General features: G+C 34.7%; 2 protein-coding genes across 2 annotated transcripts; one reads left to right on the top strand and one right to left on the bottom strand.

The window, feature by feature from the left end:
* The first annotated feature begins 1296 nt into the window (after window positions 1-1296).
* LOC110805638 (probable glutathione S-transferase parC) lies at window positions 1297-3321 on the top strand. The gene is made up of 2 exons (XM_022011261.2): window positions 1297-1716; window positions 2823-3321. Exons 1-2 carry the CDS (start codon window positions 1387-1389, stop codon window positions 3171-3173), a joined length of 681 nt encoding a protein of 226 aa, XP_021866953.1. The 5' UTR covers window positions 1297-1386; the 3' UTR covers window positions 3174-3321.
* A 716-nt stretch (window positions 3322-4037) lies between these two features.
* Window positions 4038-19360, bottom strand: LOC110805628 (ubiquitin carboxyl-terminal hydrolase 25). The gene is made up of 8 exons (XM_022011251.2): window positions 18828-19360; window positions 17558-18047; window positions 17401-17476; window positions 17218-17310; window positions 15917-16003; window positions 14962-15830; window positions 14052-14177; window positions 4038-4630 (listed from the first exon to the last, which is right to left on the bottom strand). Exons 1-8 carry the CDS (start codon window positions 19003-19005, stop codon window positions 4525-4527), a joined length of 2025 nt encoding a protein of 674 aa, XP_021866943.1. The 5' UTR covers window positions 19006-19360; the 3' UTR covers window positions 4038-4524.
* Between the last annotated feature and the right edge of the window lie 3704 nt (window positions 19361-23064).

The following is a 23064-nucleotide window of genomic DNA, read 5'->3' as shown; positions in this document are numbered from 1 at the left end:
CTTTTATTTTGTACGCTGCAACAAACGCATTTGTTGCGAACAACTAAAATGTACGCTGCGATAACCCTTTAAAGGGTTTGACCCGCGTTGACCGACTGGTTGTTGAAGCGTATTTATACATGTACGCTGCAACAAGGGGGCTGCAACAGGGGTTTTTTCTACTAGTGCCAGACTCTAAAATAATATACTTTCTCTGACAAACATAAAATCCATGGCTACTACGAGCCACCTCGAGTCCGAGAAAGTACTTCAAATCCCCCAGATTATTCATTTTAAAGCATTCACTCAAATATTTCTTAAAACTCTCCAACGCAAAAATACTATTTCCTGCGATAATCATATCGTCAACATAAATAAGCACACTTAATTGTAACGAATTTTTGAAAAGAGTAAACAAGGAATAATTATAATACGATTGCCTAAACCCAAAGGACATCAGGGCAGTAGACAATTTTTCAAACCATCATCGAGGAGCTTGCTTCAAGTCGTACAACGACTTTCTCATTCTGCACACTTTATCATTTTTTTTCTTCTGAAATCCAGGAGGAATTTTCATATAAACCTCTTCCTCTAAGTCTTCATGCATGTAAGAATGCATTATTAATATCTATCTGGTGAACCTCCCAATTCTTAACAGTTGTTACTGCTAAGAAAGTACGAACGGTTTTCATTTTCACCACAGGAGCGAATGTTTCATTGTAATCCAACCCCTCCTCTTGATGATTGCCCAAACAGACTAACCTTGCCTTTAGACGCAACAAATTCATATGACGGTTCTATGTATAAAACTAAATTTTCACCAAATAGTTATACTTTCTCCGTCCCGGAATACTTGTACATCTTTTCTTATAAAGTCGTCCCGGATTATTTGCACCGTTTCTATAAATGATAAACTTTTATATATGTTATACTGAGTATCAACTACCCCTTTTACATGTCATTTTGTGGTCCCATAAACCCCTCCCCCTACCCTTTTACCCCCTTTAAAATGTTGACACATATCCCTATCTATATTAAAAAAAATACCCCACTATCAACTATCATCTAATTAAATAATAAGTCAATTACTTTGTATTAAACTCTTTGTCAGTCAAATCGATTCAAGTATTCCGGGACGGGAGGAGTACCTTTTAATCAAATAGTTTATCAATGGGATCAAATAGCTATATTTCTATTATTATTAATTAATCATAATGTCCAACCAAATACTAAAGTTACTTTCTGTAATGCTGACATCAGCAGTTACGCTAGCTTGGAATTTCCCAGATATTTACATAAACCACATGTTAGTTAATGCCATATTCCCCTCACAATCTCAATCAAAAAAAGATAGAAAAACTTCCCCATTTGAAAAATCTAAGCTAGTAGCCATAGGAACTTAAAACCATGGCAAATGAGCAGAAGCTGGTGTTACTAGATTTTTGGGCAAGTATGTATTGTATGAGACCCAAAATAGCATTAGCTGAGAAAAACATCACTGATTATGAATGCATAGTCGAAGATCTTTTGAGTGAAAATAAGAGCTCATTGTTCCTGGAAATGAACCCGGTTCATAAAAAAATCCCGGTTCTTATTCATAATGGAAAACCGATTTGTGAATCATTGATTATTGTGGAATACATTGATGAAGTTTGGAAGGGAGATTTTCCGTTGTTGCCCTCTGATCCTTACCAGAAATCTCAATCAAGATTTTGGGCTGACTTTGTTGATAAAAAGGTACTCACTTTTATTTTTGTGATATTGTTAAATTATCCTATTTTTTTTTAGTCTTTTTTTCATATATGATTAAGAGTAGTTTATTTGATTATGAGTTTTGTTCTTGAATAATATGCGTTCATAAAAAGTGTTTTAGCTTAAAGATATCATTTGATTCTCCAAATACGAAGTATTACCTATCCGATATGACCTATGTCAATCCGTGGACTATGGACCGTGGTGCACACAGAGCATGGTGCACCAAAAGAACATATGTGCAAAAATAAAAGAACATGACACTAAAGCAAAAGAAAATGCGATATAATATATACCCCTCCGTATTTATTTAAGAGATACACTCGGCCGGGCACGAGTATTAAGAAAAAGAATTGAATGAAATAAAGTAATAAACAAGTGGGGTTAGATAGATATTTTAATAAGTAAAACAAGTGGGGACCATGTCATTTTAGGGGGTGGGAGGTAGGGGATGGGTGTAGATGGATTATTTAATTAGATTGTGGTGTTGATAAGTTACTAAAAATAGCAAGTGTATCTCTTAAATAAATACGGCCGGAAAAAACAAGTGTATCCCTTAAATAAATACGTAGGGAATTATTGGATCTTTATGCAATATTTATTTAAGAGATACACTTGCTATTTAAGAGATACACTTGCTATTTATTTAAGGATCTTTAAAAAACAAGTGTATCCCTTAAATAATTCCCTACGTATTTATTAAAAAAAAACCTAAATAAAAAAAATACTAATCTCGTAACCAGATGTTCTTTTAATTATATACTAGTGTTCTTAAGGTACACCATAATCCATCTTCTAAATTGCGTATGTTTTGCCACAAAGAAGTATGAGCTAGGAATTCGAGATCATATTGATTTTATAATTTCAAAGCTCATATGATTTAGATTGAATAATAAACTAAATAGGCGTTAATAGAAATTTGTATGTAGTTATATAAAAAATAGAAAACTAAAAAAAAAAAAAAAAAAAAAAACTGAACGAAAGTTGGAGGCGGCACTACTTGGAGCTAGTGATTTACCTTGTAAAGGGAATTTGTATGGTTTTCCGTTAGTTTGATGAATGATAAATTAACCCGTGTGTTGTTAAAACAGTTTTATCCGGCAAGTTTGAAGTTATGGAAAACAAAAGAACAAACGGAAAGAGAAACGGCGAAAACGGAGTTCGTTGAAAGCTTAAAGCTTTTAGAGGAAGAACTTGGAGATAAATGTTATTTTGGAGGTGATAAATTTGGGTTTGTGGACATTGCTCTTATTCCATTTTACAGTTGGTTTGACACATATCAAAGTTGTGGTAATTTCATTATTGAGGCAGATTGTCCTAACATTATTCAATGGGCGAAACGCTGTGAACAAAGAGAGTCTGTCAAGAAATCTCTCCCTGAAATGCACAAGGTTTCTGAGCTTATTTTGGGGTTAAGGAAACAACACTTTGGAATTGAATAATTCCAAGAATTTTACTTTCTTGCTAGAGAAGTGCCTTTGTTTTATTTTATGTATTGCTAGACTACCAACAAATACCTAGTTGATATTGTTACAATAAGACTATGTATTATGGACCTTTATATTGAATAAAAAGTTCAGATTTTGCTTACCCCTAATAATGCCAAGTAGTAACACATAAGTTTGATTGGAGGGTCTGTGTATGGTAGTTCTCAGATTCGACTACCCTTCCCCTATTTGTGTATGATAGTTTTCAGATTCGAATACCCTTCCCTATTTGTAATTTGTGTATGATAGTTCTTAGGTTCGAATATTCCCCTATTTGTAATTTGCATTGCCCTCGGTGCTTTTATCACCATCTAACATGATTGTCCCTTTTTTTTTTTCATTTTTCTTTCTTTGCACGCTAAGAGCAAATTACCTTAAATCAAATATAAGAGTTACATCAGAAAAAGGTTCAGGGAGGTTCTCCTCCAATATTACATGCTCAATATAGTTAGGGGCCTGATTCAGAATAACTGTAGCATAATTAGAGAAATCAAGTTTTCTACAGGTTTTTGCCAAAAGATCTGCTACTCCATTTGTATTCCATGCTCCGTGTTGGACTATAATCTCTGGCTTCTGCATCAAAAGCTCCATGCATGAATTAATAATAAGGAAATTTTCATCCTTCACACACAATTCCTTTAAACCTAGATCTTAGGATCTCCAATAGCTACAAGCCTGCGACTTACCTAATACGGGGTAGCTCTTAACCTCATTTCCCCTGACAACTTAACTTGGCCTTTAGTTAACGGGTCTGCAATATTATCATTAAACCTGACCATAGCGGATTCATGATAATTCCACTGGAGAGTAGTTGGCATATAGAAAAGAAATGAAATGAAATGAAATAAAAGATGAATGAAACTTACAATACAGAAGCTCAAAACTGAGGTATCTCCGGCCACATTTTAATGGATAAAAATTGTTGCACATCCATAAAATGGGATAATTAAAGGAAGAACAAAAAGGATATCATACAAGTAACAATTTCCCAGCATCCCCATCAAAATAACCCACCAAACCTCAACATTGGCTTTTTGTTATAGCATGACACGACTAATCCTAACCTTTCCGCCCTGGAGAATTTCCATCAGAGAAGTTGCAATCACTTTCAGCAGCAGAAGAATAAGGCAATGTGTCCTAATAATTATGCGTCACCAGCAACTGTATAGCATATATGGGGGGGTATGCCGTACAATACACATCCCCAAATTTAGCAAAACAAGTTTACAACCCACTCGTAGTGACGCACGGAAAGTGCCAGATGCCTTCTCCCTCTGCCAAGTGATTCGAGAACAAAAGCTATCAACTATTTCTGGCTGCTGAATGATCTAATATGTTCGATTAGACTCCCTTTCAAAGATCCAGGAATTTGAGAAATAAATGTTGTTCTGGCATCAGCAATCAACATTTTCCTGTAACGTAACAACCAATATCAACATCAGTTTGCAGCCAATGAACCTTTAACACGTTTTGGAGAGTTTATAGAATGCAATGGCTATAAGTAGGCCTTTGCAAAGAAATAATAAAGATTAGGTGCCTCCAAAACATAAATGCAAAATCTAACATGTTCAACTATCGCTGACCAAATTTGAATTAAGTTGCATTAAAGAACATGTTTAAACAGTAAAGCCCCATCTGCAAACTTTAATAATTGAGGAATCTTAGAAGACCGCAATCGAATATTACGATCCGGATAACCTATCTAAGTTCAGGCCTCCTTCACCAGATTGACGAGGCGATAATGCAGCAACATCAGTCAAACTAAGCCTTTAATAATGCCACAACAGGACAAAATGGTAGATCCACCACTGTATTCTCCAAGTAGGAGGGGCATGAGACTTGGAGAACCCTACTTATGTCTTGTCTTTCCTAAAGCAATATCTAATTTCAATTTGAAACACGCCAATAAATGGTCGGCACAAGAGACAAGACATAAGTTCGCCTTTCACTAATCACTCAGCATCCACAGAGATAAGATGCCACATTACAAACATCTAATTTCACTATCTAAACGCACATAGATCTAAGACTCATGTAGTAAACTACATAAAATTACTAGCATCAACTCAACGCAGATAAAGATCTCTCAGTCTAGGTCAATTGGGGCTTTGGCCTCGGCCAATCCTAGCTTCGGTGAGGGAGAGAAAGAGAAAACCATCTACAGACACTTAGTATTAACTTTCAACAGACGTATTACTTTAAGCGGGTTAATAAAACTTTTAAAAAAATTACACGATTTAGAGAAGAATTGTATCTAGTGTTTATAATGTTTTGGCATAAGTAGAATAATCATCAGAAAGTCTACGATGTAGAACAAAACAAATCTCCGAATAAACACCGTGGAATGGATTCAACAGACCTAAAAGGCTAAAATCTACTTCGTATATCATAGTAAGTATTCAGTTATAGCCTCTTCATAAATAGAGATACTGCTGACTACTGAGTGCTTAAATTGCATGTTCCCGAAAAAAACTCAACAAATCCACCTGTTCACTCCCCCTAAAGTAAACAAGGAAAAACCATCTATCCCAATTCCAACCAATTCACCAGTGAAATACGTCCCGTTTAAAACGATGTCTTTTCAGCAGTACACCAACTAACAGACAGTAAAGAACTTTGATTGCCAGCTTAGTACTCTCAATCTTAGTGAATTTATTCTGGAAGCTTCTGAACCATGACCAGACTTGTCCGCTAAACACCCCCCACCCCTAAACAACCTGGATTATATATTGCTTTACAAAGGAGATGCAGAAAACAGTTCAAGTTCCCAAGTTTTTTTTAGACCCCATTACATACATATTAGAATGAAGTGCTTAATGTTTTTCTCTAACTGCAACCTAGCATAGGCATTGACTTGTTTTGTACTGGAAGACAAAAGCTGCTGCTCGAACCAAATTTTTACAACTTGTGTGGCCCAGGGTTTCAAGATGCAGGGAGGAATGACAAGTGTATGCAATAAGATAACTGATAAAGTGACATGACCAAATAAACCAAAAACACAAGCTACCTCGAAGTGAAAACTGACCACAAACCAATATTGAAGTACACCAACGTAAAGTGAAGTCTGAGCCAAGTGGAAGTTCAAATTAACTGGACACCCTATTAAGCTTCACCCAAAAATAACCAGTACCAAGTAATAAACCAAAATACAAGCTACCTCAAACTGAAAGTTAACCACAAACCAATATTGAAATAAACCAACCCAAAAATGAAATCTGAGCCAAGTCAAACTCCATATTAACTGGATATCCTATTAAATCTCAAGCACAAATAACCAATACCAAGTACCAACTTGATGGGAAAACCTGAGATGAATCTGAACATGACCCAAACTTGAAAATAGACCGTCTATCAAACCCAAAATAACCCAACAAATCCAAACCAAGTTGATGGAGATTTCTGAGATGACCCATTCCTAAAAAAAGACAAACCTGAAATAACCAAAACCAGGTTGCGGAAAATACTGATGGGCAATGAATAATCCAACCTAAACATAATCTAAACTAAAAATAACCCGACCCAAACACTAACCAACTGGTCGTAAAAAGAACACGATTGACCAGGGACCTAACTTCACCTGGAACTAACACGACCCGTATTGAATATTTGAATTGTTCGGCCCGAAACCAATATGAACACCAAATTGACAGGCACCGCATGACAGCTCCTTAAGTTGAGGTAGATGGACCATGCTCCTTCTGTTTGTTTTTTATGTACCCCATTACTCCCTCCGTACACAATTAATTGGTGCACTTTCCATAATCGGACGTATTTTATTAATTGGTGCACTTTCCAGTTTCCATTTATGGCTATTTCTCCTCTTATTTATAATTTCCTTCTCACCCCAAGGACCCCACTAGTAATATTTTATCATTTATTCCTTGTCTTTTCTTTCCTTTAACTTTAATACCCCCACTCTCTTTTATTACCATTGTTTTTCTCCATTTATCACACTTACATCTTATTTTAATAAAATCAACTCACTTTCATTGAACTCCGTGCCGGTCAAAGTGCACCAATTAATTATATACGGAGGGAGTATTGTAGACTCTTGCTTCTAGGAGAGGTGAGCGGGTGTAAGAAAAAGGTAAAAAAAGTAAGGCTATGTTGCTCGGACTCGGGTACGGGTGTCGGACACGAGTACGTATCCGAGTGTCGGACTCGAAAAATTGAAATTTGAAGACACGGGACCCTGTCCTAAATTTAGACACGGGTACGGGGATATGGAAAATAAAAAAATAAAAAAAAAACGAAAGTCAAAAAACAAAAAAAAATAAAATAAAAATAAAGTAAGTAATTAAGGGAAAAGAAGTGGGTAGCTGTTGTACTTTCCATCAAAAGAAAAACGATGTACAGTGTACTGCAGGAGGAAAAAGAATAAAGTACTTATCATTAAAAAATAAAATAAAAAGAATAAAGTAAAGTCACCAGTCACGTGACTGTGTTTACTGGAGTATTTATTTTCACCTTCTTCCTAAAAATCAGCAACAAACCGTGAAATTCTCAGAAAGCAAGAACAGACCGCCGCGGACCGCGGTATCCCTCATTGCCGCCGGCGAGTACCAACCCTGGGATGGTCGACGAAAATTGCACCATCATGTTCGAAATCACGATTCTAACAAAAGCCCTAATACCTCAACACGAAATTAGGTAATCTTCAACCCCAATTAACAAATCTAGGGTTTGAAAAAGAAATTTTAAAAAAAAATTGCTTCTCTTTTTTTATCCCACCGTGTCCGACCGACCATACAAGGATCCGGTGCGGATTCCGTGCCGGGATCCTTGTCGTATCGGGTCGACCCGGGTACGAGGGCTATTTAGACGTGTCGAAGTAACATAGAGAGAGGGAGTAAAATGGTGGATGGGTATAAGAAAAGGCGGGTAAAGTAGGAGAGAGATAGTGAAAAGGTGTAGTTATTGTGGGGTAAAAGGGTAAGATGGTAAAATTGTTTGCCAAAAGTAGAATAAAGTAGAAGTGCGTAGAATTAAGAAAAATACCCCTTTTTAGAAAGTGGGTACATATAAAAAAACAGAGGGGAGTATATTAAGGGAAAAAGTTGACATTTCTAGTGCAATTCCAAGGAAATATTTTGTCCCATCACTAATCCCCTTTGATCTAGGAAAAAGGTACACATGAATCCTCAGAAACGAAGATTACTGAGAAGCATTATCCAAAATTCAACTTGTCCCTGTTGCAGAGTATAATTTTATCAAGTCTTGACCCGCCGGTGTCACGGTAAATTGGTTCCATGGAGAAACACCAGACATTTCTAAAGAAGCTAACCACTTCACAATCAGAGAATTAGAGAATTAGAGAAATGTTCTCAAGCAACACACTCTCAAAATCAAGCACTCCTTAGGTGCACAAATGAACCCCCTCAGCTCAAAAGATTTCCCTCCTCTCCTCCAATCCTCAAACCACGAGGATGCATCATGACAGAATAATCTATTTAGACTGAAAGAAACAAAGGCATTTAAAGAAAACCCTGCCAGCTAAAGAGAAATAGGCTGTCGTCAGCTATTTAGACTGGCACTAGATCTAAAGTATTTCTCACTTGTCTTTATAGGCTGTCGTCAGCTATTTAGACTAGTGGCACACTGGCACGATTGATTTCTTTAAACACTCAACGTTACCCTTAAGAATGTGCTGAATTCGAAATTAAACCACCCAGCTTACACTGAAGGTCACAGAATCTTGATGGTAATGTTAATCACATAAAACTAAGATTCTCTCTGTTGATCATATGCCCTACAAAGTCTAAGCTCTAGGATAAACAAAACACTTAAGAATAGAATAGTTATCATATTCTTAATACCTTATCACAATGCAAACGAGACACAGAAACAGATTAACGAATACGAACATCCGCAACACCTTCCACATGCTGTAGTCATACTAAATAATGGAAGAGGACCTAACGACAATAAAAGAAAGAGAACGAGCATATCATCCCCTCTAAGAACCTTCAATGAGAAAGCCCAACTCGTACTCCTAAACTGCTAAACAAGAGAGGCAGAGAAGCAAAAAAACAATGCTATGGTATCACACTTAGGTAAAATTCTTTCACCTAGAACCATATTGTACTCCATAAATTATACCATGCACATCCACAGGCCTCTGAAGTCCATAACAAAGACAGTTCCTGGCAAACGCGTCCACATATATGTTGACAACTATGGCCAGTGACACTACCATCTTCAAACTAACACTAAGCAGAACTAGTGGGGTCAAGTAACAGAGGTACTCAGTCTCAAGGAATAAGCAAGCCTGAAACTCACAAGCAGTATTAACCAACTAATTGACCTAAAGTTCCTCGAATTAGTAGCTCACTCCTTTAAAAGCAAAGTGATCAGACAGCTCTTTAATTTCCCACCCTCTATCATCTGACCCGTGAAGAAATAACAAATCACCAATGTAACACTCCATCTTTTCCGAAAACATCACAAACTTTATTGGCCGGTTACTCTTAAAGCTGGAATCCCCTCAGCTGCAAGAATTAATCACCTTTTCTTGCTCATCAAAATAAATAATCAAACCACATCTTCCTCAAACTGTATAAACAATCATAATTTCACTCAAACAACAAAGAATCTGTAATAGATTGCATAAACAGCAAAACAAAAGTAAGAAAGAAGAAGAAATTTGGGAAAAGAATGGATAGTTGATTGTAATTCGACGTGACTAAGTAGTCAACTGGGGCTACAATCCCAGATCTTCGAGTGGCTGGACACACCTCCTAAACCTAAAAACAAGTAAAATATAACTTCTCATCAATATTCATCAGAACCTTCCCTCTCAATGACCTCTATATGTAACTCCTAGCTGCCTTCCTTCTCAAGCTAAGAATAACTAATTTATTTGTATTCCCTAAAGTGCTCTTTCCCCTGTACTTGATGCATCACGGAGTCCTAGACTAAACTGAAAAACACAGACCAAAGATTTTCTTATCCTTGAAAAAGACAAGTGTCATTTAGGAACGAAGTTATAAGACCTAGAACAAGAAAGAATCAACGGTCTAGCAAACTTACAAGCATAGGCGGGAGAAAAAGGCTACAGTCACATAATAAATGTATTAGTCAAAGACCAGGGAATGCGCAGTGAGCATCAATCCAAGACTCCAAGGAGAGGCTAAAGTTACTATATGGTCTATATCCTCCCAACCAACCAAAAAGAAAGAAAGAAAAAAGAAGGGAAAGAGAAGAATAGGAGACTACACGACTCAATCCTGGGAAAATCTAACATTTTCTAGAGCCAATCATCCCAAAGCCCAAAAGTACCACAAATTTTAACATCCTTTGTCTGCTCCAAGAACTCATGTAATAGAATCGAAAAAAGATGGACTAGAATTGAAAAAATGAAGTTGGACTAGAATTGAAAAGATGAAGTTGGACTAAAATCGAAAAATGAAGTTGGACTAGAATCGAAGAACTCACGTCATAGAATCCAAAACTAAAGTAAATCCTCCATAAGTCGCCAAAAAAAAGTGCATGGACAAGTGCCCACTCATCTCTCCTCGGCAAGAAATCAAGACGTGTGACGTGACTCACCCCATAACAACAATCACATAATTTGCAATTATACCAAATGATAATTTCAATGATAGATACATCATAAGAGTCTGAATAAGGAATTCGGAAAGATGAGGTAGTACATATGATTAATCACGCTGTAATTCATCATAAGAAATGGAAAACACGTAATTAACTAAGGATCATTAAATATACTTAGGCCCACCCCCACCTCTAATAAAAAATAATACCTCCAGCACGCCATGTCCTCAATAATTTCTCAGCATAATTGGAAAAACCAAGAGAAATACAACCACATGATAGACTGTAGAGCTTCACCGTAGAAGTGAAGACCTCATCAAACAGGGATAGACTACAATGGGTATACCGCTTACGTCACCAAAAAAAATCCTACTACAAGACCAGATCATCAGGCCCTGTATACATAAGATTCTATACAGCGTTGAAGAATCATGATACAGCAATCCATGATTTATCACCTCAAACAGACCAAATGATATCAAAATAGCAAGTGGGTCTAAGTTAGCTTTTCATTGTTAAAATCTATATTACAGACACTCGGTACGAGTGTCAAAATACGGGTACAAATCACTGCATTTATTTTGCAGGCACAAATTTTGGACAGGAGAGCACTCTCCTGAATTAGAGAACATGCCTGAGGCACATCATTTTGAATTCTACTAAAAAAAATTATGATAAATAATTACGACATAAATCATGAAACTGGATTTGTGGAAAGAGAAGGCCACAAAGATCCCCTAAAGAAACAGTACTCGCAACTTCGCAAGACTATTTACATTGAAGCCTCTCTTTATCCACACATATAATTATATAAACAACACCCAGAGTCCAAAACCTTTATACCATAGAGGCCAAGAAAAGACAGAGATTGCCTCTTCTCTGCCCTCTCAATCTCCCAAATTCCCTTAACTTGTGGTTCTTAGCAGCATAATTGTCCAATTAAAGGGTCAAACTTAGGTTCATATTTTACTCAGACATCATTGTGCCATTGTGTCATATCCGCACATATGAAGCAGAAATTAGTGCCAATTCTGGGAAACATAGGTCACAAGACTTTTAAAAAGTAAGGTGGGTGGTTCTTATATCACACAAGCCTGAAGAACAGACAAAAGGAACAAGGGTTGTCCCTCACCTGCTTACTAGCCTACAACAAAAACTTAGTCTTAATTCTTGATAGAGTAACTCAGGTGTTAACTAGAAGTTCGGGACAAAGATCACAGATTAGCTCTTTTGTATATTGGTTTTTCTTCATTTTTACCAATTCCAAAAACACCTAATTCTACTTTTGTAGTCTAGGATGCTCGGACTCATGTACGGGTGTCTGACTCGGGTACGGCCGTACGGGTCCAAGGGTTGGACCCAAACTTTTTTAAAATATAGGACTTGGGACACATTTTGGAAGTGTCCAAGAGTCAGATACGGACTCAGAGACACGACAACCATTAAAAAATATTGATTTAATTTATTCATATATTTATAATGACCGTATAAATATTAATAAATAGAAGTGCTTTTTGTGATTAAATTTTTTTTTTAAGTAAATGTTTTGAAAGTTGAAACTAGTAAATTAAAAATCACGTTATCTCTTTTCCCAAAATAAGAAAGTGGGTTTAGAAGTCGAAAAGAATATCAAAAGTTAATAAAAAAATAAGAATAAAAAGTACTGATAGTTGTCCCTTACCTGCTTACTTATCCCACGTTATTATTATTATTATTATTATTATTATTATTTTGAAAATATCCCAAGTTATTATTTTAATTCACTTTTAAAGAAGCGATAGTTGCTGACAGTTGTCCCACACCTGTTACTTGTTTTTAAAATCAGAAAACCTAAAGTTATCGACTTCCATGGAGGTCGACTTCCATGTAGTCTGTCTGCAACATGCAAGAACAACAAACCCAGCCAGCGAATATTCCTAGTGAGCTCGCATTACTCAAAGTTCTCGGTCTCCATATCCCTGATTTGAGGCCTCTATTTTCAGATCTGGGTTTTCAAAACCCTAAAAGACGAGTCCGGTCCGGATTTCGTGCCCGCACCTACGTCGTGTCATGGTGGGGCGAGTCCGAGCATCCTAGTTTGTAGTTTAGCTCTCCATCACTTGTAAGAAAACTTTTGTATCTTGAAAAAGTTTACATAAAAAAGCAAGCATATTTGAGCATTTCCCATATTTGGCGTATATTTTTCTGGTTCGCAACTTCATTTTGCAATAATTTGGAGATGTTTTACTGATAAAGTAGACTAGCAGTGCAACAAAAACTATTGATTTGGGAAAAAATTGTCCTTCAATATTTGTGAACACGTCCTCGTGTGTGTGTGTATATATATATATATATATATATATATATATATATATATATATATATATAACAAAAAAATGGTAAGCATCCTTCCTATGCCCAAGGCTCCTATAAATCCACCACTTGTAAAAAATCGAATAAAATTTCGATAAAGCAGTAGATTTTAAGCATCCTTCCGAAACCTAAAGCTGCAGTCAATAAATCCCATACCATTCCCAAGAACTTCAACGACTTAGAAATAAGAAATTTAGTACTCCAAATCACAATATTGTCCACTGTCTAAGAACCACTGCAACCAACTGTCAAATTCATACTCTTTTCTCCTGACTCTTATCTTAGAACCCCTTTTCTTCTCCAATTTAAGCTGCAATTTTCATTACCATGCCCTCCCCCACTTATCTCAAGACTCAAGAGTCAAACCTTAACGTTATAACCCTGCCTTAGTTAGAAATAGTACCTTCATTTCATGTTGGTAGTTTGGTACCAATATGAGATACAAAACCATAGACAAACAGCTCTGTTAAATTTACAACAACAACAAAGCCTTAGTCCCAAAATGATTTGGGATCGGCTAACATGAATAGTCATAGGAGACCAATCAAACAAGAAAGGAGCAGAAAGTTAAAAGAATAAACAAGGAAGAGGGAGAAAGTGAAATTAATGAAAGTAAAATAAGAAGAAAAAAAAAAGAAAAAAAAATAAATATATATATATATATATATATATATATATATATATATATATATTAAAGAAAAATATCATAAGGGGTAATAAAAATAAGTAAATTTATGTCAAAAAAATTAATTCTCAAAAATAAGTACTTGTATTCAGCATTCACACAATGAATTCTTTTTCCCCCATTTCTTTCAACTTTCTCGTTTGTCGTGGGATGCCCTTATATCAAGAAAAAATCTCAACATTATTGACCAATCTTGTCCAAGATAAGAACACTACTCTAGTTTCAAATTTAAAAGAGATACTTACTTTAGCTCGTTTTTATCTGTTGAGCTACAAGCATTCACACACACCCTCTTCTTCAATCTCATGTACTCGTACACCTTGTCAGACCAGCCGCATGTTTGCAAAACTAATGCAGCCTCCTTCTGAAGACTGGAAATTCAACAAAATATCAACACAAGAAAAACCTTTCAGGAATACATTCAACACTTCAGTAAACTGGTGCACAAAAGCAAATGCTATGCGGTTAAAATTTTAGAACTAATGCTGGCAATTTCTTATAAAACATGAAAACGCAGCTACACTCTAACATCTTAGAAGAAACTCTAAATAAGCTTCACTTGAAAAGTCAATCATATAAACCAATCATCTATACGCTAGCAATTTTACATGAAATCTTACCATCAATGCAAAATCAACATAGATCCAAACATGAAAGTTTATTTACCCAAAGTATCAGCTCAAACTTCAATACATTGATGAGATATCATCAAGTATTCAAGTCACAAATACACCAATAGCAAAGAGCCGAAGAGTGAAACTAGCATGCCAGCCATCCTTATCTTTCGAACTATAACTAATAAGTATTCATATACTTCTCTTTTGGGGACGATTCATGTTAGCCGACCCCAAAACATTTTGGGACTAAGGCTTTGTTAATGTAATGATACTTCTCTTTTGAAAAAGTTTGTTAATCGTGAACTGAATGCAGTTATTAAAGCATAATTAAAACACAAATAAATGTTTGGATCAGTAGAGTTGTTCCTCATCTGTATCATAAGAAATTCCTGAATAGGGGCATAAATCCATTTCTTCTTTTTAGTGGAGGAAGGGAGGCAATTGAGGGAACGCTCGATTCTCCTTTCTTTATTTTCAAGTCTTATTTTAACGGGTTTGGGGTGGGAGAAGAAGAAAGCATTTTGAATAAGACACATACAGTTTCTTAAATTCTTCAACTCTTGCCAGGGATTGAGCATCTTCGCCTAACAAAATACAGGAGTCCCTGTCTTCAGAATTTCTCTTGCCAGAAACATTAGTACACTTATGATTCTGACCATTATTAATGGCACCATTGTCAAGCTGTTTCCTTGCGGTCTCTCGAGTTTCCAGCTTCCCCCTGGGGCCAGAGACATCAATGCACTCATTATTCTGACCATTATGGATGACACCATTGTCGAGCATCTTCCCTGCAGTCGCTTTGCTTTTTAAGCCATTGTTTTCATGGAGACTTGCGTTTAGGGGACCAAGCGTCCCATTTTTTAGATGAGCATCACCATTTACCAAAACCTGGCTATTTGCAACAACAATATGTTCTCCATTGCTGCAATTTCCATTGTTATCTTGCAAAGAATGTATGTTGTTTCCATTCATCTGCTTACAAACAGAATGGCCCAATTTTCCATTACTTCCCACAGTTTCCCTTTTCTGAACTTCAGTTATGCCATTATCACTTCCAGAAATTCTTTTACCAAGAGAGCTTGTGATGCCACCGAACTTATTTTGTAGAACAGCAGAAGCATCATTGTTCTTACTAGCAAGTGGTATGCTTTTAACAAAAGAGGGTGCATTAGATGATTTTGTGTTAATAGCTTTCACAGGAATAGAGCTTCTGGGAGATTTAGCCATGTTGCTGCCATTCATCTCATGAGGCTTCACTCCATTTGACACAGCAGCAGTATCAACAGAAACAGGCCTCTGGCCAGTTCGGGTAAAAAAAAGAATATAAGCTTTCTCAGAAAGTACTTCTTGTTGGGTTGATAATGTTACATAAGAATCATTGCAGCAATACCAACGACCCATGGCATCCTGCAAGTATGGGCTAAAATGAGCAACCAATGACGGATCTATTCATTAAGTAAGCAAATTCCATAAGTACAAGATCATAACCAAACCTTAATGTATGCATAATAATGTCCGGACTCGGGTGAAAATCCTGAATGCACAATGGTAGCAAAAAGGCTATACTCAGGGTGAGGATCCTGCACAACCCGCTTATAGATTATATAACAGATAACAAAACCTTACAAACTACTGGATCTATTTCAATGCAATCCCCTGCCCCTCAACTACCATAAAAATATGTAACATTTTTAAATCATAAAAGAAAAATAGACCAATAAGGCAAGACATTAGATGCACAACCGTCACAGATTACTCCACTTCAGAACAAACAAAAAATAAAAAGAGGAGAATTGCCAAAAAGAGCAAGGCAACCACATTAAAATATAACAGTTGCACAATAAATGCAAAAATGTACTTCCTCTGATCTTATTTACATGACACAATGGGGTTTTAGACACTATTCACACAAACACCTTCGACTTCCTTTTGTGGTTTATACATAAGAAAAAACATAGTCGTGTGGGGTCTTATTAGATTCGTATCAGTAAATATTATTTAAATATCAACTTTTTATAATCTTTCCCGATACACAATTAGAGATATTAATGTTTGAAATTGTGCATTGGCAAACGTGCCTAAATAATTGTGTCATTTAAAAAAGAACGGAGGAAGTATATCATAAACAAACTCTGCAGATAGAAGAAGAAAGTATAAGCAAACAGATTATTTGTTGTACAAGTAAAGAGATGGGTAGTTAACATGAAGTTAACATTAACTTTGATCAAGGTAAAAAGTGAAGCTAGCATGAAACAACTGAAGACTTCAAAATTTCGGTTTCCTTTCAGCACTGATACTTCTCGTCATTACTGCAAGCTCATAAAAAGATTTCAACTGAAAGCCTAAAAAAAGTAACCAAGTGGTGAGCATATCCAGTGTAAAAAAAATGCGCGCCTAAATTCACAGCATATGACTTGACAGTTGACATTTTAAAGGCTTAATGCATTTTATTCCGAAAAAGACTATATAACTCCAAGTACGACAACAATGATTACTTATTTTCATTGTAAAAAGCTTTTTCCATAGGCACTCACAATAACCAAGGAGTGCAATAAAGCAAATAATTAAATATTCCAAATTTTGCACAGGCAAGCATCTTTTTCCTTTCCAAATCATTGTGCTCAATCCCATATTAACACCAAAGCAACATCCAAATCATGACATAATAAAATAATAGGCATGCAGACAAGAGTAGTATACCTTAAACTGATATGTTCTACAAAACAGGTGATTGACATACGTAAACAAGTCAGCCAAGTTTATAAGTAGGAAAGAGAGAAAGTAACAAGCTAACCTGACTTGCTTTGCACATGAAGCTTGAAAGAACCAAAATTTCTTCAAATGCAATCACCCTATCTATCTTCCCGCCAAAAATTCCTTCAAATCTCTGCTCATCCAAAACACATCACGACTCAATTTCATTCTGTATCCAAATAACCATTGGATTGAAAACGGAGATGAAGCATCATCAACCCACCTTGAGTTGGACTACAAGTACATTCGGTGCTTGAAGAATGGACATTTGTTTCTTAGCTGCCACTAATTTCTTGCATCTAAACAGACAAAGTTCATCAGTAAAACAGAGGAGAATAAGTAGGAGTACGAATACAACATAAGTGAAGGACATTGCTCACCTTTCGCATTTGTATTTATTATTACCATCTAAAATCTCAGCCTGGAAAAATCTTTTCATGGCATCTTTAAGTGAACTGCAGTTGGATATTTCAAGGCAAATATCCATGATCTCATCGACCTTATTTGATTCAGTTCCACAAGAAAGGCATTTCACCTGACTCTGCAAGGAACCCCCAAAAATATCCATGACAATAGTTTTGCCACTAAAACTCTCTCCTCCGCTTCCATTGGTGATTTTCCTAGGACGCTGCTGTTGCAATTTCTTTAAGCGGAGGCAAGTGTTGTGGCAAGCATCAATAACGTAGCGGAGGAACTCGTGAGCATCCTCCTGCCTACCGCACTTGAAGTGCTCCGCAAATATCCGGAGGCAGCTCACAATCTTTGATGGTGTATCAAGTGCTAAATCAATGCTCAGTGACCGAGCGATCCGTTTCTCTATTATACAGAACGGGCAGTCCCGTTTTCTGTCAGGCTCAGAGGATGAATCGCCTATACATGAAATACAAGCCACCATTTAGCTTTACAGTCAAATTCAAATTGTGGTCAAATACAATTTGAAACAAAAATATTACCCTGGAAAAGTAGTTTGCCAAATAACTCTGGAGAACCACAATTAACCAATTCTATAAAGAATTTTAGCAGTTAGTTAGACTATATCCCATACCATAAACAATAAATGGTGGCAAATTAACCCTTCCTAAAACTTATTTCAAAAATAGTTCTAAAAAAGAGCTACACCCACAGTCAATTAGTCCAATCATAGAGAAGTTCATTGAATCACCTACACATGAGAAATGCCTCCCCCCCAAATTGAATAAAAGTAAAATACAAAAAAAAAAAATCAAAAAGGACTTCAGCAAATAAACCCTAAAGAGGCACAATTAGCCAATTAATACGGAATTTAACAGTTAACTAGACTAAATTGAACAAACTAAATGGTGACGAATATAACTATTGTTAAAGCAAATAAATAGAATGCCAAATCAGTGCATACAGAACAGAACAATTAGCTCCAAAAGCCAAAGCAACTAATTAAAATCGAAGAAAACAATTAGCCAATTGATGTAGAATTTTAACAAATAGTTAGCCCAAATCCAATAAACCAACTGGTAGCAAATTTAACCCTTGCTAAAACAATTACAGTAAAAAAAATGTGAAATCAATACATACAGAACTGAACAATTAGCTCGAAAAGACGAAACAACTACCGAAAATCGACGAAAACAAAGACGAAAAATAACTCAAAACGAGAAAGACAGAAAGGCATACAGAAAGAAGAGTGTTGATTCTTGAGGCAAAAATTGGCGAGAGGGGGAGTATAAGTAAGACACTGAAGAACAGAATTAAGATAGCAGGAATTGCCGAGATTCTTCAACCCTAATGGGCCGCCATTTTTGCGTTTTTGGTGAACAAGACTTGGTTGCCAACTCATTTGCAAGCCGGCCATCTAATAATGATAATACTACTGCTGTAACAACCACCATCGAAGAGAGAGAAACTCAAACTCTTCTTCCTTGTCGTCGTCGTCTTCAAATTCTCTCCGCCCCTCATTGATCTTCGGTGTTTTCTCTTGGTTTCGCCACCGTAGCACCGGTCGCATTCGAATCGGAATTAGGTGTGGGTGGTTGTTACGGCGTTGTTGCAGTGTGCCGTTGGGTGGTAGGGGGGTTGTTGGTGGTGGTTGTGGCGGTGGTGGGATGGGGTGGGGTTTTGGGCTCCCGTCGAGAATACAGCAGTAGCTTCTGCCGTTATAGACTCTTCCCCTCTTTTTTTTTCGTTTTCCTAATTTCTGTTTTGTCCGATATTTTTGTGTGTGGATTTAAGACATGTGTTTTCCATTTCTTTAATTCTTATTTACCAGGAATGTGCACCTTCGTCCCAAAATTATAGTCAGACTAAATAATTTTTTTCTCTATTCTAACTAATTTATTTAAAACAAAATCATATTAAATTTTATCATGGGTTCAGGTCAAAATTATTATTTATTCGAATTATAAAGTGATTAGTGCAATCTTAGGTGTATAGGATTTTGACAAAAAAATACGTAAGTTAGAAAAAAAAGTACTTATCATACCTGTATCAGGTAACCGTTTTCTTTTAAAATTGAATGATATCCATAACTGTAACCATACTCGTACCCGCTACATAAAATGAAAGAAAATAATATAAAAAAAAAATGCTTGTTTGGGTATGGACATATAATTACACATTTTTTTTTTAACTATTGCATATAGGCTAAGAGTTTTTATTTAATTTTTTTGAAAAAGGTTTATGAAAATCAAAATACTATCTTGCTATTACGGAGTAGCAACTTACTACGTATATTATAAAAACAATAATATCATAAAAATTTTGTTTTTCCATACCTGACATATATTTTTCAAATTAGTATTAATATATTATGTTAAATTCTTGCCATAATACACAGGAAATCGTAATTTTGGGAAAAAAAAATTAAAAATCAAAAAATTAGATATTATAAAAGATTCTTTAATTAAAATTTCATTTTAAAAAAAATGTAAGGACACACCAGGAGATGACACGTGTCATTCCTGGTGTGTCTTTTAGTATATATTTATTCTTATTTACCAGGAATGTGCACCTTCGTCCCAAAATTATAGTCAGACTAAATAATTTTTTTATCTATTCTAACTAATTTATTTAAAACAAAATCATATGAAATTTTATCATGGGTTCAGGTCAAAATTATTATTTATTCGAATTATAAAGTGATTAGTGCAATCTTAGGTAGTTAGGTGTATAGGATTTTGACAAAAAAATACTTAAGTTAGAAAAAAAAAATACTTATCATACCTGTATCAGGTAACCGTTTTCTTTTAAAATTGAATGATATCCATAACTGTAACCATACTCGTACCCGCTACATAAAATGAAAGAAAATAATAATAAAAAAATGCTTGTTTGGGTATGGACATATAATTACACATTATTTTTTTTAACTATTGCATATAGGCTAAGAGTTTTTATTTAATTTTTTTGAAAAAGGTTTATGAAAATCAAAATACTATCTTGCTATTACGGAGTAGCAACTTACTACGTATATTATAAAAACAATAATATCATAAAAATTTTGTTTTTCCATACCTGACATATATTTTTCAAATTAGTATTAATATATTATGTTAAATTCTTGCCATAATACACAGGAAATCGTAATTTTGGAAAAAAAATAATTTAAAATCAAAAAATTAGATATTTTAAAAGATTCTTTAATTAAAATTTCATTTTTAAAAAAATGTAAGGACACACCAGGAGATGACCCGTGTCATTCCTGGTGTGTCTTTTAGTATATATTTATTGATATTTTAAATTGCGGGTCTCATAATTATAATTTTGTTTCTTATTTGAACATGAAATACTATCCATATTTTCTCATATACTTTATTCCTCTTTACATGTATTATATTTTACTTTCTTGTGTAATTTATTCATTTTTCCATGTAATATATACTACTTTCTTGTACAAATTAATCATCAATATACTATATTCCACTTTTCTTAAAATCTGTGTTTTTAGTCAAACAATTTGCTGATTCGTGCTTTCGTGATTGTCTTGGTCATGTCCTTTGCCTTAATGACGCTATGATGATCCATACTTTACATTTCTAATTACGATGAGCAGTTCTTACGGGTGTTAAGTGAAGAAGCATCCCATTATCTTTGCATCCGAGTTGAGTGTGAGTGATTTATTATGCTTCGAACGCTTTTAATAAGTATTTCTTTAAGTATTGATTTTAGTGATGAATTTTAAATATTTAAAGGTTTTGAGGATTTGAATTAACGTTTTGGTGGGCCTTTAATGGTTCCAATTTGTTTGAACTATAAGACTTTGCAAAGCATGATTACTAGTAGTAATAGTAGTTAAGTTTCCGCTGCAAAATTCTAAACATAGCCTTAACCATTTTCATGGTGGCGGTAATGCCTTGGTAATTCCTTTTATTTATTGAATAAAATAGTTTTAAAAAATAAGGAATTATTAGGGTGTCACATCATTCATCTCACGAAATAACTTCCTTCGCACCCTGACTATGACCGCTAACACCATGGTGTCCCTCGAGATATAAAATCAATTTTCGTGGTTATGCGTGCATGCCACGATCATTAAGCAACTCAATACGCCAATTATTTCTTCTACTCCATGTTGTTCTCACTTAATCATAAATCGACAACCGCATGACTTAGTCATTGTTTCGCGGTTTCCGGGTCCCTAGAATTCGTTGTGTCTCCTTCCACAGTTGTATTTCAAGTACCGGTACATTCGACCATCTTTTCGCGTCTTTTTGTACGAGCTACTTATCAAGATGAATCCTAATCCAATAGCCACTTTTTTTGCCCAATTCTCTGCATTCTCAAAACCATCGAATATTTCATTTGTCACATATCGATCGCTATAGTCAACACCATCACCACCATAATCCGATAGTGGAACCTCCAGATTAGGATCCTATTATAAAAACACAACATTTTTATTAATATTTGCTTATTTAACTTCATTCAATGTTATATAACTAATAATATTAACAATATTCTACAACTTTTTTTTATTTAATTAATTAATTCTAACAGTATCACATGCAAATTACATAACGTAAATTAAATTCATAACTTAAACATCATATATATTAATTAATTAATAATTACTTAATATGGTACACATGAAATTTAAATAATGCGATAAACAAGCAAATTATATAATTAATTTTTTTTATAAGTTCTTTTTAAAGCCATCGAATATTTAAATTTAAACTATGAATTATGGTTATTACTCGTATTTACTTAATTATTATTATGTTTAAATTCATGACATACAATTTATTATTCATATTAATAAAGTTAGATGAAAATTAAAAATATTATACATAATTATATGACATTTACTAACATTAAATAAACATGGACTACCTCCGTCTCATAATGATTTTTGCAGAAATATTAAGACAAATGAAATAAAGTGTGTAAAAAGGTGGGTTAGTGTAGAAAAATGAATAAAGTAAGATAAATTATATAAAAATGTGGGTGGGTGTAAGAAAAAATTAATAAAGTAAGAGAAAGTGAGTGAAAAGATGTAAATTTTGAGGGGGTGAAAGGGTAAGCTAAAGATGGTATATTTTAATGTCCAAAACTAGTATAAAGCACAATGTAAAGAATATTATGAAATAGATTAAATGGAAAGTTTGAAGATCATTTTAAAATGGGCGAATGCGGAAAATTAGCCAAATGAAATGGAGGTAGTATATGCTTAAAATAATAATAACATAAAGAAATTAAATTAATACATTTTTTAAAAAAGTCAATTTTTTAAAATAACGAAATTCATAAATTTTTAATAAATAACGAAAGTAAATAAATTAATAATAAAGTTACGTAATGAATAAATTTTTTGATTTTTTTTAAACAAACAATAATGAAAAACATAAAATATATTTTTTTATTACAAATTTGATAAATAGTATAAATAACATAAATATTTTTTCAATTTCTCTTA

The sequence above is a fragment of the Spinacia oleracea genome, chromosome 4, assembly GCF_020520425.1.
Source record: "Spinacia oleracea cultivar Varoflay chromosome 4, BTI_SOV_V1, whole genome shotgun sequence".
NCBI classification, from domain to species: Eukaryota; Viridiplantae; Streptophyta; class Magnoliopsida; order Caryophyllales; family Amaranthaceae; genus Spinacia; species Spinacia oleracea.
The sequence above is the reverse complement of the archived record's forward strand: the minus strand, read 5'-3'. Positions and strand labels throughout refer to the sequence as shown.